Source organism: Apium graveolens, chromosome 6 (genome assembly GCF_009905375.1).
Source record: "Apium graveolens cultivar Ventura chromosome 6, ASM990537v1, whole genome shotgun sequence".
NCBI classification, from domain to species: domain Eukaryota; kingdom Viridiplantae; phylum Streptophyta; class Magnoliopsida; order Apiales; family Apiaceae; genus Apium; species Apium graveolens.
In genome coordinates, this window is record NC_133652.1 from 131,538,644 (window position 1) to 131,555,288 (window position 16,645).

The 16,645-nt window shown below is 36.6% G+C and overlaps 1 protein-coding gene across 1 annotated transcript; it reads right to left on the minus strand.

Moving 5' to 3' along the window:
• Positions 1–15,909: 15,909 nt before the first annotated feature.
• On the minus strand, positions 15,910–16,434 carry LOC141665451 (uncharacterized). Its single transcript, XM_074471435.1, has one exon. The coding sequence runs from the start codon at positions 16,432–16,434 to the stop codon at positions 15,910–15,912; it is 525 nt and encodes a 174-aa protein (XP_074327536.1).
• Positions 16,435–16,645: the final 211 nt, after the last annotated feature.

Consider the following 16,645-nt stretch of genomic DNA (forward strand, 5'->3'; position numbering starts at 1 on the left):
AGGCAAGATTGAAGCAGGAAAAGAAGCAAGCTATTCTAGATGCCAAAAAGGCTAAGCAAAAAAAAGAGCAATCTGCTATCTTGGCCAAGCTACAAGCTGTGAAACCAACACAACAGATTCCTTCTCAGCCATCTGAAATCACTGAATCTCAAGATCCAAAGAAGCAAGTTGAAGCTGAACAGAAGAAATCTCAGAGATATAAGGAATTGGCCAAAAGAACCAAAAGGAAATTGAACTTTGTTGGTAAGGAATTGGAGGATCAGTTTCCCAAGGAATCCACTTCAACTACAACTCAAGCATCAAAACCCACTGTGGTATTTAAAGACATCAAGGTGGTGGATCCTTACAGGAACATTCATGGTGAACCTATTGTGCCTAGGGATGAACCAATAGACTGGGAGAGCCTACCAATTCCTCACTTCAATTTACCAATCCTTAACAAGCCAAAGAGAACAAAGTCAAGGGCAGTCAAGAAAGTGAAGTTGTCACCTCTCAAATCCAAATCTCTAGTCCAAGCTCAATCTAAAGTCAATGAGGGAGATTACATGTACTTGTGTGATATCAAGAAATTCTCTGATATAAATCTCTATCTGGATGAACTAGAAGAAGTGAGAGGAATTAATGCATACAGAAATCTACCTGAAAGGTTAGTTTTCAAGTACAAGGGAGGAAAAGAGATTCAATGGCCACTTCACAGGATCCTTCAAGAAAGCCAAGCTGTACTAATTAAGGTTTATTCATCTTTCAAGAAGAACTTTGGGTTCAATGTAACTACAAGAAGATTGGTTCTAAAGAATATTGAAGAACTGAGGAGTTTTAGAGCTAAAGATGCACTCCCAAAGACTCTAATTATTCCTTACACAGGGAAAAGAGTGTATCTAAGACCCTACTGGCTGATAGAGTTCATGGATGACAAAAGGGTTAGAAGATTTTTCAGATTAGAAGACCAATTGAGCATCTCTAGCAATGAGACTCTCTTAGAGATGCAAGAAAAGCTAAATCTCTTAGAATCTGATGAACTGGAATTCCACAGACAGCTCCAAAATCAGATAAATAAAAATAACAGAAAGCTTGAAAAGAGATCCAGACCTTCAAGGAACTAGATAAATCTGCTCAGGCTAGAGGAGCACCTTGAAAATGACTGTGAGCTAAACTTTGTACATTTTATTAATTGAAGCACTTTAAAGTTTTATCTATCTACTTTCAAAGTTGTATTTTTAGGGTGTTTTGTTATCATCAAGTTTCTCTTAATTTATGGCTACAATTTCAGTAGACATAAATTGGGGGAGATTGTTGTGTATATGTTGTGTACTTGATGATTTCATTAACAAAACACCTTGGTATATATTACTTAGTGAAAAATGTAGCACTCAACGGATAAGGATTATAGTCCCGACGGATGACTCAATATAGTCCTGACGGATGATGATTTATTATCCATCGAGTGAGTAGCTTATGTAATAATAAGTCTGTAGCACATTTCTGCATACACATTATTTAGATTATGTAAGTAGTACTCAAGTCATGTTGACTTTAACTAGATATGCAGAATAGGTTGATTAATTGTACATAGATGATGTCTTGTAATCCTGCATAAATGAAATGAAGTCAAGTGCCAGATTGCTACCCGGCGGATAAACAATAATGCCATTCGACGGATGATCAACTAGACAACCCGACGGATGATCATGAACTCGACGGATGATCATGAACCCGATGGATAAAGAATTCAAACATCTGTTGACAGTGACAACACAGTCACATGCGTCGAGTGTATGCAAATGGAATATGAAAGCCTATTCAACTGGGTTTTAGAGAACAAAGAAGCATTGCCATTTCCATGCTATTATGAAGATATTCAAAGATGCTGGAATAGAGTAATGAAGTAGCATAGTATTAGACTTGATAGTTTTTGTTTTATTATCTTGTCTTATTACTTTATAATCTTGGTGATATATAAACCAAGAAGCAGCAAATGGAACAACTAACTATGCAACCAAGAGAGAAACATTTGTAAGCTGTATTCTCAGTATTTCTCTATATTCTTAGTTGTTCATTTGTAAGCAGCTGTGAGCTTTTTGCTACACAAAGTTCTCTCGATATATATTATATATCTCTGGTGGATACATTCAAATCCACCAGAAAGTTTTTAAAGACTTACATTTTTAATTACTTATGTTTTCATTCATTTGAAGTTATTATTCCGCACTCTACAAATCAATTCACACACACATATATATATATATATATATATATATATTTAAGTTAGAACAGTTTTATTTAAGAAAAAGTTTCAAGAATTCCATTCAACCCCCCTTCTGTAATTCTTGTTGAATTGTTAAGGGACTAACACTACCCCTTTGGTTGGTCTGTTGGAATGATCATCTTCATAAGGTACTTGAGGGATAGCAGCATCAACAACTAGATTTTGAACTACCTCCTGAACTTCATCTCCAGCTTCAGCATTTAAGATAGAATCAGAAATTGGGTTTGTATGTGATCCAGCTGCCTCAGAAACTTCCATGTCATCAGCACTTAACTCCACATCTTCAAGAATAGTAGACAGGTGAGGTGGAGCTTCAGTATTTATCTCCAAGACCTCAGTACCTGTGGAATGCTGTGATGACCCTGCTATGAATAGATCTTCATGAATGGACTGTTGTGCATCTACATCTTTAGCAACAACCGGGAGAATTTCAGGTGATGGATTGATAGAGTGACTGGATTGCAGGAAAGTATCAGTACTTAGACCTGCAAGGAGATTATCAACACTTAGTACATCAGAGTTTAACCGAGGGACTACAGTCTGTTGTTCAGCAGCTATTTCTTTTGTACTATGTGCACCTGTAAAATATAACAAGTAACATTTAATCTCTATGTTCTTATAAAGTAGTCTCACTACTCCTCACACCACATAGCTTATAACTTTAAATAGTTAGAGTTCTTCACAAGGATTACTAAATCCTGACTCTCATGTACCTCTTCTTTTTCCAGAAAGGATTCTACCTCACTTAAATTATGTTTTTCTCTAAATCTTTTCACACAACTCACTGAAAAGGCTCAGATAAATATGCAATCATACATAAATAAGAGGTGGATAAAGAAAGGTTGTATGTGGTCATACAACTAGAGTTAGTCCTTGAATAAAGGTCTAGATATAATTATACTAACAGGATTTATAACATGCAAGATAAATGCTGATAATACAAATTAGTATTTAAAATAAATGCTGATAAGGTGAAATCAGTATTTATACCTTGTGAATCTGAAGAGTCAGCTTCTTTGCAGACATTCAGTGGAGGTACTGATAAGATATCAATAGATGGTGGTGATGGATGAACTTTGCCTTCAACATCTATAACCAGAGTCACTGCAGCAGGAGTGAAGCCTTCATTATAACTTTGATGTAATGGTTCTTGTGTGGTTGGAGAATCAGGAGTTGCTGGATGACTTTGACACCCAGGTTCTTGTGTACTCTTCTCCACAATTGCAGTGTTTGACTCCTATACAGGCTCTTCATGAAAAATAGCTGTCTGACTGAATCTTTCAGGATCTATTTGCTGACAGAATTCCTTGATTTATGAAACTTATACATGAATCCTGGCAGCTTCAGCTTCATGTCATTCTTGAGTGGATTTATCATTTAGAGGCTCTATATCTTCAAAATATGTTGCACTACTTTGAAGTGCAGGTTCTTGTGGGATTGGATCAGAATCTATAGCTGATGTATCGCTTTGAGATACAGGTTCTTGTGTGCTTGATCCAGGAAAAAGACCTTTCTCTTATAGCCTCTTGACAGTATCTTGAACTTGCTCATGAGAGATTTCTCTTGCTCTCTTACTCTGCTGCTTCATAGGAGAATCAGACAAATTTACAAGTGCATCAGGATTTGTCTGGAAATCAGGATTTGAAGTGTAAGCACCATGTGTCTCCTCAGCAATTTCGTTCTTTATTTTAAGCAGATTCTGAGCATAGTATAATTTGGCCAGATTCCATTTCTTTGACCTTGGACTTGTACCAGAATCAGTATTTCTGGAACTTTCAACAACATTAGTAGATGTGCCCTCCTCAGTGGGTAGAACAACTGGTCTTGGAGAAGAATCAGATGTTAGGTTTGGAAATTTGGAAGATAATGTAGCATTATCCTCATCATCATCTGACTCTAATACTACAAGCAGAAGCTTCCTCCTAACAGATTCTGAACATTTAGAAGATTGAGGAACTTATGATGCATCAACCTTTGACTTTGCTACATCAGGATTTGTAGCCCTTTTAGCCAACTATTTCTTCCTTTTTACAATAGGTGTCTTTTGAGAGACACCTGAGGTGGCTTCTGTTTGTGGTTGTGTTTGGGTTTGGGTTGTTGTGCTGAGGTGAGCTACAAGAGGGTTCCTAGTGGTGATTGCATGTAGCTGAGCACTCTTCCCGTTAGGCAAACCATAAGTCACAGGGAGCCTTACAATGAGTAAGTTCCTAGCAACTACTGGAAACCTCAAAGGAACTAAATCCTCTCTCTTTTCATCTTGTGAAATAAGATCAGAGAAAGCCCTTTTGTAAGCTTAAATATTGACATAATTTGGTTAGAGGGGATAGGGGTATCAGGAAAACAGATATTAAAGATCAGCTGACAGAATCTAGCATAATATACAGTATTTCTATCAGCAGTTAATCTATCACCTATGAAATATAAAAATACTCAACCAAAATCATAATGAGCATCATGAATCAGAGAGTACCCTATCTGTTGTGTCATGATGGGCAGAGCATTAAAATTAGAAGATTTGTTGTTGAAGGCCTTTGTGATGCACTCAAAGAAGAAATTCTATTCCTTCCTGAGCCCATTTCTTTTTAACTGACCAAGGTTCTTCAAGTCCTTGTCATAGCCTATCTTAGTAAAGAACCTCCTCATTTCAGAATCTCCCACAAAAGTAGTGTAGGAGCTATGAGCAGGCAACTGTAAGGCATCCCTTATAGTTTGAGGAGTAACTATCCTTTTCTTGTTGTCAAATTCAAACACCAAACTTAGAGTTCCATTGGCACCTCCATCATCATAAACACCATCCTTCAAGATAGCTAGAATTTGATCACCTGAGATTATGGGTGGAGGTAAGAGCAAACTCAATCTCACTAGATCTGAGAAAGTTCTGAAAAATGTGAAAATCGATATCCACGCTGTTGTTATACAGAATAGCAAAATTAGTCACAAACTTTGCACCACCATAGGTAAAAGGTTTTGAAGCAACTGGTGAAGTCATGTTGATTTTGTAAGAAAAAATTTTGAGAAGAAATTAGGGTTTCAGAGTTTACGGTTGAGAAAGAGAGAGAATTAGCAGAGAAGAAGATAATAGTGAATTGGTAAAGTATTAATTTGAAATCAAAGATTGATTTTATTTAACAAATCACTCCACTAACTCAAAAAAATTTCAGTTTAATGGGACACGTGGTAGCCTGTAATTGACTGTAGAGACAATCATGGAAACTTGTAGTAATGACAGTTACTGCGCGCACAGTTTCCCAGAATAATGTCTTGTGTATACGCAAACGTTTTTACATATCCTCACGCCATCAATAAACAACTTTAATCATGCAAAAGTACCCACTAGCATATTACTTCATCAATGTAATTAAAATACTTAATAGAATAATATTTGAATAAATTCAAAAATTGTCATCAGAATATAATGGTTAATCAGAGTTTGACCAATATCAGTATTTAATCAACCATTGTCATGATTTATCAGTCAACTACTATCATGATTTATCAATCAACACAAGTTTGACCAGTATCAGAGCTTATACAAATAATCAGAGTTTAACATGCATCTACTGGCTGAGATAAATAGAAGCTAATTACATGCTTTCATGGCATCAGAGTTTAACACTATAATCAGTATTTAACAAGTACTGATACATAATAAGAAGACACCACACTCTAATTATCAGTAGTCATTTCTAATTATCAGAGTTTGAGAAATGTCCTGATATCATTCCCAATTCATTCGCCAATCTAGTAAAGGTAGCTTTACAGAGAGACTTGGTGAATATATCTGCTAATTGCTGATCTTTTGGAACAAATATCAATTCCACTGTACCTTCCATCACATGCTCCCTTATGAAATGGTACCTAATGCTAATGTATTTTGTCATTGAATGTTGTACTGGATTTCCTGTCATTGCAATAGCACTTTGATTATCACAATATATAGGAATTGCAGAATACTCTAACCCATAATCCAGTTCCTGATTCTTCATCTATAGAATTTGAGCACAACAGCTTCCTACAGTAATATATTCAGCTTTTGTAGTTGATGTGGAAATTGACTTTTATTTATTGCTAAACCAAGAAACCAACCTGCCACCAAGAAATTGGAAGCTTCCAAAAGTAATTTTCTTGTCTATTTTACATCCTGCAAAATCAGCATCTGAGTATCCAATTAGTTTAAAGTCTGAATCTCTAGGATACCATAATCCAAGATTCATGGTTCCTTTGAAATATTTAAAAATTATTTTTACATCTAATAGATGTGGTTCCCTTGGATCAGCTTGGAACCTTGCACAGAGACAAGTAGCATACATGATATCAGGTCTACTAGCAGCCAAATATAGGAGAGAGTCAATCATACCTTTGTAGTTAGTTATATCTATTGATGAACCAATATTTAAATCTAACTTGGTTGCAGTGGCCATTGGAGTTGTTGTAGTTGAATTGTCTTGCATTTCAAATCTTTTGAGCAAATTTAAGATGTATTTGGATTGATTTATGAAAATCCTTTCATCAGTCTGTTTTACTTGTAAACCCATAAAATAACTCAATCTCTCATTATACTCATTTGATATCTTAATTGCATTAGTTTTACAAACCTCTCACATAATTTATCATTAATAGAACCAAAAATGATATCTTCACATATATATGTACTAATAACAAGTCCTTACCATGGTATTTATAAAAAAATGTTATGTCAATTGTGCCTCTTGTGAAACCAAATTCTAATAGAAATAGAGCAAGTGTTTCATACTAGGCCCATGGAGCTTATTTTAGTCTATAAAGTGCTTTATCCAGTTTACAGACATGATCAGGATATTTTGGACCAATGAACCCTAGAGGCTGTTCAACATAAAATTCCTCTTCAAGTTGACAATTTATAAATACACTCTTCACATCCATTTGGAACACTTTAAACTTCATGTGAGCAACATAGGCTAGGAAAATTCTGATTGCCTCAAGCCTTGCAACTGGAGCAAAAGTCTCATCATAATCAATGCCTTCGTGCTGTGAATAGCCCTTTACAACTTGTCTTTCTTTATTTCTTGTAATGATTCCCTCACTATCAATTTTGTTTCTGAACACCCATTTTGAACCAACAACTGATATGTACTTTGGTCTTGGCACAAGAGTCCAGACTTTGTTCTTTTCAAATTCATTAAACTCCTCTTGCATTGTTGTAACCCTGTCAGCATCTTGAAGAGCTTCTTCCACTTTCTTTGGTTCAGTTTGAGATAGAAAAGAATGGTTGAGAGATTCATTTTTAGTGGCTTTTCTGGTTCTCACACCACTATCAGGATTTCCAATAATTTAGTCAGGTCTGTGTGACTTAGACCATTTCCTTGATCCATGAACTCTCTATTATCTCTTTGACTTGTACCACTATCATTTCTTGTTCCTCCCCTGAATCAGTATTTCCAGTGCTATCAGTATTTAATCCATCAGTATTTAAGGAATCAGAGTCTGATGAATTATTTATTGATGTTCCTTGAGTTGAATCACTTGTAGAAGACTCTTAATGTGAATCATGTTGCTCCCCCTCGACATGTGCTTCAGTATTTGCAGAATTTCCACTGTCATGTGGATCATCAGAGTTTAGAGTGATATCAGGATTTACTATATCAGGATTTAACAGAATATCAGTATTTAACTGTTCAACATATGGTACTTCATTTTCAAATCTCAACTAATCATGGTCATCTGCATCTTCTAGACCTGTTAATTTCTTGTCATCGAAAGATACATGTATAGACTCCATGAATGTCTTTGTTCTTAGATTGTAAACTCTGAAGGCTTTTGTAGAAAATGGATAACCAACAAAAATGCCTTCATCAGCTTTTAGATCAAATTTAGTAAGCTGTTCTGGATGAGTTTTTAGAACAAAACACTTGCAGCCAAAAATTTGAAAGTACTTCAAATTTGGCTTTTTTCCCTTTACCATCTCAAATGGTGTTTTCTCATGCTTGTTGATCAATATTGTATTTTGTGTGAAGCAAGCAGTTTGCACATCCTCAGCCCAGAAGTAGGTAGGCAATATTGCTTCCTCTAGCATGGTTCGTGCAGCTTCTATCAGAGTTCTATTCTTTCTTTCAACAACTCCATTTTGTTGTGGAGTTCCAGGGGCTGAAAATTCTTGTTTTATCCCCTTGTACTTGCAGAACTCTTCCATAGAACTGTTCTTGAATTTTCAGTTCCATTATCACTTCTAATGATATTTACTTTATATGTTGATCCTTTTTCCAGCTCTCTCACATGATCAAGAAGAATGGATGCAGATTCATCCTTGGTAGGCATAAAATACACCCATTTGTATCTTGTATATTCATCAACAAATATAAGTGCATACCTCTTCTTAGCAATTGGAAATACATTGACTGGACCAAAGAGATCAATATGAAGTAGATGATATGGTTCAAGAATAGAGGATACAGTTTTACTCTTGGAATGAGTCACATAAGCCATCAGGAGTAAATACTGCATTGGGAAATACTCATACAAGATCTTTCCTCACAAGTTCATTGATGTTGTTGAAAATAAGATGAGAAAGTCTTTTATGCCAGTTCCAGCTGTCTTCCACAGATACTCTACTAAGTAGACAAACTTCTGAACCATCAGTACTTGTGGAGACCTTGGATTCATATAAGTTGCCATGTTTTACACCAGTCATTGTGATCTTGCCATCAGACTTACTGACAACTTCACAATGTTCTTCTTCGAAATCCACTTGGTAACCTCTGTCACAGATCTAACTCACACTGATCAAATTATGCTTGAGTCCTGCAACCAGAGATACATCTTCAATGATGACATTCCCAAGTTTAATTTTGCCATATCCCAAGATTTTTCTAAAGTTTCCATCTTCATAATAAATACTTGGGCCAGCCTTCTCCGTAAACTCTGATAGCAGGGATATATAACCAGTCATGTTTCATGATCATCCACTATCCAAGACTAGAGAATTTCTCATGTTACCCGACAATCAGTATTTAAATCAATTAGTGTTGTGAATGACCTAGACTTGCTTAGATCATTTGGCATTTTTAAGTTTGTTAACATATGCAGTAGAAGACTTCATATCAGAGTTAATGTTAACAATTTTACTATCAGTATTTGAAGGGTTTCGAGCACATAAATGCAACGGAAACAATGATTAAAAATGTGAAAAATCAGAATTTTCGAAACCCACCACATGATCCATGCGAAAAACATATATTTAATTCGTAGATCAGATTGTTTACCTTAAGAAGCTTTACAAATTGGTTGAATAATGGAGATCCAAAGATTGTTCAATCACCACGCATCCCGCTCTCGCGATCTACACTCTATCGGTATCCACACGAATGCTTGAATTCAAGGATTGGATGTGTACTAGCACAAAACCGTTTCTTCTTGCTCTCTCCATCTTCCATCTTGGCGGCTAGGGTTTTAGTAAAAGTCTTACATCTTCAAATCAGTCATACAAGAGATATTATATAGAGAGTAGAAAAAGAATTATAACTCCCAACTAATTAGGAGTTATTATTAATTCAAAATTCCTATTTGTATAATAACTAAGTCACACTTAATTATTTAACAACTGAATTTCATAATTAATATTAGTAAATTTGAATATCAATATTTATATAATTAATTAAGTCATACTTAATTAAAAATTATAAATAATTCGAATTACTATAATATAATTTAAATCCAATTTAAATTAAATATTCCTTTAAACATTCTTTTTGTGTGACCCTATAGGTTATTATTACATTGGCAACGAATTTTAAATCTAATTTAAAATCATATACAATGAGCGGCATCTAGTAATACATCATTAATACCCAAGTAATAATAATTCAATCGGTGATCGACTAAACCTTTCGTGAATAATGTACACTGTAATATAATCCCTTTAACCACATGTTATAGATTAAACTTGAGGCATGTAATGTATCATCCTCATCAATATTTAATCCAGGTTTCCTTGATCAATGAGTAGACTATCATATCAAATCAAAATTTGAGTGTGGCCACGCATTTCATAGTCTAGCTCACATAAGAGGCCAATAATATCACTCCTAAAAATAGGAGGGTTAAATCCCATTTAGATCATTCATATTTCTCATACGATTCATAATATACATAATGTCCACTTTTATCATTACCAGGTCAAGGATAACTTTAAATGGAATCAATGTATATTAATTCTCGTATAGAAATATAATGACTTCAGGTCTAAGGACCATTACATCATTATCACTGTGAGAATTACTTATGACACAACAGACATGTATATACTCACATTGGGTCTGTCCAGCACCATGTACATATACATCTGCCTGTGTTTCTGACTTTAGTATCACTATACCTATGATCAATGAGATGTGATCATCAGTCAACAAATACACCAGTCTTAATACATTATTATTATCCCTTAATAATAATACTCGACTAGGGACCTTTAGGAATATTGATACTGTTCTCATAATCTCATTTCTAAGTTGTGTACTTAGAGATATAGAATTACATATCATATTCCAAGGAGATTTATTAATCAAACATTTATATCGCAGTAAATTAAGAATTAATAAATTATAAAGGGAATAATCGATAAAACATAAACACTAATAATCCTATTGTCTTAAACTAAGACATCATAGTGTTGCCTCTAGGGCATAAACACTAATAATCTCCCACTTGCACTAGAGCCAATCACCCATGTATCTAATACTCATGGAACTAGTATGACCATCGTGCGTATGCCACGATAAAGCCTTAGTTAGTGGGTCTGTAACACTATCATTACTATGCACTTTACATTTATATCTTCTTGATCATTAATCTCATTAATAAGGTGATATCGCTTAAGGACATGCCTAAACAATCTCCTTGGTTGTTTCGAAAACATCAATATATTTGGCTTTCATAGAATCATTTTTTGATGTAAAAGGGTGTTTTATTAATTAGACAAATTAACTTGCAAAATATTCAAAAGATTAATAGGAACAGTACTCCTAATAAGAACTCGATCTGGAAAAGAATAAGACTCTCTCGTCATATAGTGAGCAGCCTCATTAGAAGACCGTTTAACAAAAAACAACGAAGTTGTTGCTAGTTCCTCCTAGAGGTTGCGGCAGGTCGCTACAACCTTTCCAAATGGAGATACCATGGCAATTTGGCTTCTGATTGCTTGTATAGACACTAAGCAATCTGACTCAACCACCACTCCACTCCATTGTTTATGCTTTAACCAACTCAGAGCTTCTCGAATGGCAATTACTTCTGCCAACTTCAGAGAAGCAGTGCCTTGAAAGAGTTTAGAGAAGGCATGAATGAGGGCTCCAGTCGAATCATGAACCACCATTCCTATACCATATGTTGATTGCTCGACAAAACATGCTGCATCAACCCATATCTTTTTTGTATCACCTGGAGGTTTAACCCAAAGACTCGCCCCATCACCTTCATGACTATAGTGAGAGATAGGTGTAAAATTCTTACTTTGGGCATTCTTCCACTGTAAAAGATACTGCATGGATGATGAGAAAACATAATTTACACGAGCTTTTTTATTCTTCCAAACTCTATCATTTCTCGCTTTCCAAATAGCCCAACACAAAGTGGTAAGCTCCGCTCATGTTTTAGCATTAAAGATTTGTCAGGCTTGCTCTATCCAACCCCCAAAGTCCTTACACTGAATTGACAAAAGCATTGGCTTGAACAACTGCCAGCAAAGATGAGCAAAAGGATAAAAAACCAAAATATGCATGGTGGTTTCATCTTCATTCTCACAAACTGGACAGGTTGATAGTACTGGAACGTGGTGGTGCTGCAACTACACTTTAGTCGGTAGACTCCCTGATATTGCTCTAGATAAAAGATTTAAGGTCTTTGGCGGAGCTTTAATTCTCCATATTTTCTTCCACATACTAGTATTATCAGCAGAGCTCCATAACCCTTTTTGAGATTGAATCAATCGATAGGCGCTTTTAACAGTATACAACCCAGAAGCCTCTTTATTCCAATACAGCCTATCCTTATTCGACCCACCCTCCACTGTAGTGTACCTGATACAATCTTGATCAAGTGCATTGAGTAAGTCTCTTATAATGTATGTGTCCCAGTTTATGCAATTCGTTGCAAACAAAGATGAGACCTTGTTATTCTGAAAAAATTCAGAAATCGTTGTGACATTGGGATCAGTTGCATCATTCAACCAAGGCTGGCCGACAATATCTATACTTCCCCCATTCCCTACTATCCATCTGGCCCCAGCACGAATCAGCTCCCTTGACTCCCACACACTTCTTCAGATAAAGCTTGGATTATTACCCAACACCGAATTCAAGAAATTAGTCGAAGGAAAATAACAAGCCTTAAACAGTCTACTAACCAAGCTATTCAGTTTAGTGAGGAAATGCCAACCCTGTTTACCAAGTAAGGCCATGTTAAAGTCACGAAAATTTCAAAAGCCAAGGCCCCCAATTGATTTATGGTTACATAATCGATCCCAACTCATCCAATGTATCCCCCTAGTGCCATCAGATTTCGAGCTCCACCAGTATTTAGATATAGTTCTCTCTATGTCCTTTGTAATTTCTAATGGCAAGAGAAATACACTCATAGCATAATTGGGAATTGTTTGAGCAACCGATTTAATCAGGACTTCTTTTCCAGGCTTTGAAATAATTTTACCATCCCAAGTTTCCACCCTCCTCTTGACCTTGTCCTTCAAAAAGCCCAGTACTGTCGACTTGTTTCTACCCAATATATTTGGAAGGCCCAAGTATGTACTACGGTCATCTGCCTCCTGCATTCTCAGCATTTCACATATTAGCATTTTACTGTTGTTTCCCATATTTGTGCTGAAAAATACCGATGATTTTGAGGTATTTATCTTTTGCCCTGATGCACCCTCAAATATTTTCAGCATATTCAACACATTTTGAGCTTCCTCCACTTTAGCCTTATAGTATAAATAACTGTCATCGGCAAAGAACATATGGGTTATACTCGGAGCATGATTACAAACTTTGATACCAGACATTATTTTTTGAGCTTCGTTCTTCCTGATCAGTGCAGACAACCCTTCAGCACAGATGATAAACAAGTAAGGGGATAGGCTTGTCTGACTCCTCGAGAAGGGCTAATCGGACCCATTACATTCTGGCCATGAACAATCTTGTACGAAACTGTAGTAACAGTTTGCATAACCAGGTGAACCCATCTTGCATGAAAACCCATCTTCAAAAGAATAGCTCGTAAAAAATCCCACTCCACCCGGTCGTAAGCCTTACTCATATCTAATTTCAAAGCCATGAAGCCACCTTTACCCCTGCGTTTTCTCTTCAAATAGTTCATGACTTCATAGGAGACCATCATGTTATCCGTAATGAGATGTACAGGGATAAATGCACTTTCATTCTCAGATATGACTGACTCTAGTAAAGTTTTCATACGATTAGCAAGGACCTTCGTAATGATTTTGACCAAAACATTGCAAAGAGAGATAGGTCGAAACTCTGAAATAATAGTTGGGCAATTTTTCTTTAGGATCAACACTACATTAGTCTCGTTTAAGCTGCTATTCAAGGACCCTATTCTGACAAAATCACAAACTAGCAAAGCCACATCGTGACCCACAATTTTCCATTATTTTTGAAAGAAAGCAGGTGTCATGCCGTTCGGACCTGGGGACTTGTCCGGGTGTATTTGAAATAGTGCTTGCTTTACTTCTTCATCTGAGATTTCTTTCAGCAGCTCCGTATTTTGCTCTTCTGATATGAAAGTTGGAACACAGTTGACAACTTCTTCCCAATCAACCTGTGTTGCACTAAAAAGTTCCTGGTAGAAATTGGTGATTAACTCAGATAAACCATTCTCCCACTCCTGCCACTCTCCATCTTAATTTTTTAACTTGTGGATACGATTAAATCATCGTCGAAAATTTGCTGAGGCATGAAAAAATTTACTATTCTTATCACCATTTGAAGCCATAACTACTTTGAATGTTGACACCAAAATATCTCTCGTTGCTCTAGAGTTAAAGATAACTTCTTTTTAGCCTCATTATACCTTACTACTGAAATCTTATCATCCATACCTCGTAACTGCTTTAAGTCTACCTTACATTCCTTTATCCGGGCTGCAAAGTTACCAGTGATTTCCTTTCCCCGGACCTATAATTTTTCACCACATAAAGCCACCTTAGATTGAATATCAAAATTTGTAGAACCACACCAGGTGTCTTTTACAATCTGCTCACACATGGATTCGAGAAGCCAGACATTCTCAAATTTGAATTTTGTGTTGAACGGAGTTCTCTCAGTCTTTTTTGGCACCAACAAAAGAGGATTATGATCAGATTCTGAACCTTCCAAATTATACAGTTTTGCTAACGGGAACAATTCAAGCCATACATTCGATGACAAAGCCCTGTCTAGCTGGACCTCTTGCCACTCTGCTATACCACTCCCTCTCTCCCAAGTGTACTGATGCCCCACCAAGTCCATATCAATAAGGCCTATTTCAGTTAACGTCTCGCTAAAACGATCGATCAACCATGTTGGATACAAAGCACCTCCCTTCTTGTCTAACTGAGAAAAATATTATTAAGGTCATCAATTACACATCATGGTAGGTTAGAATCACTTGCTAAATGTCTTAATAGGTCCCAAGTTTTCCTACGTTGAGTTCGATTTGGTTTACCGTATAAACCTGTTAGACGTCATGGAGTCATCTCATCAACTTTTACCTCAATGTCTATATGATGCTGAGAGAAGCTAAGAAGAGTTCCCTGATCTTCTTCTCTCCATAATAACGCCATGCCACCACTTCAGCCTTGAGGGTCAACCACTATCATACCTTCATACCCAAGCTGCCGTCTTATACTTTCTAGTTTATCTTTTAAACCAATTGTTTCACAAAGAAAAACAAACATGGGCTTTTTACGACTAACAACGTCTTTTAGGAACCGAACATTCCAAGGGAGCCCGATCCCTCGGCAGTTCCAACTGAGAGTACTCATAATGCATGGCGGGCCTGTAAAACAAGACCCGCCGAAAAGCCATTTTTTGGTTGTCTGTATGTTGGTGTTGAGTGTCCAGCACAAAATCATCCTCTTCTATTTCATTTGACTTGGACTTTCTTGTTACTGGATCATGTGTTCTACGCCTCTTTGGATCAGTTAATTGCAGCCCAGTAGTTTCTATTTCCACAGTATTATCTTCCCGCTCAATATTCAAATATTGCATGATATCGGGGACAATAGATAATGTTGACTTACTAATATTGTTTCCTTGATTCATGCCTAGCAAACTTTGGTTACTTTCCCTCTCAACCCTTCCGGATTGCAGTACCTCTATTCCTGATCCGTTGGGATTGTTTATCCCCTTCGTGCCAATCTCAGAGTTGCCATCTTTTCCTGCATCATCTTCCCCAGAATCTTTCACCGGAAATGCACCACCCTGTAGAAGCCATTTAGATCCAATCATATGTTTTCTCCTTCAAGGCTCAGCTCTCATCCACATTCCATATGGTTTCTCTATTGTCTCAAGTGGAGTATCAAAAATACGTTCATAGAACTTCTCACTATGACCAATCATTCCACAAATGAAACAAAAAGTGGGTATTGCTTCATACTTAAAGTTGACCAAGCACCACTATTCTGCACTCTTCTTTAGTTTCATTCTACGTTTAAGTGGCACATCCAATGAAATAGACACACGAACATGTAAATAGCCCCGCCATACGCCAACGAAGTTATTTGAATCAGACTCTATGAACTTTCCCAAGTAATTGCCCACGTCCTGAACTACTCTTTGAGACATGTAGCCTGTCTGTATTTCATGTAATTGCACCCACACATCTAGATTGTTGATTTGCACCGTTCTTGGGTTGTCACCTTCCTTTAGTCGTACAAACACTAGTTGAAACCTACCAAATGTCCACGGACTGCCTTCTATGACTCTTTTGATGTCCACCTCATGGTAAAACTGAAAGATATATCTATTTGGTTCTATCTCCTTGACATATAATCCCCTCCCCGGTTTCCAAAGTGATGCCATTTTGTGTTGCATCGCTTGGAAATCTACATATGATTCAGTAAAAAAGCGACCTACGAGACACCATCGCATATCTATTTCTGGCAACACCTCTTCCTCCCCTTCATAAGATAATCCCCCCATCTTCCTCTTCTAGCCGGATTCTCGCAAAACTATCTTCCATCTCTTGAATTGGGTTCCTTCTCTCAGCCATATCCCCGATTTATCAAAACAAAAAGACAAAGAGAACACAACTCGATGTTAAAAGCTAACACTTAAACCATGCCAGAGGGCAAGACAGATTAATACCGTAATAGGTAAAGGATATCTAAGCTAACAGGTAGGATATGCCATT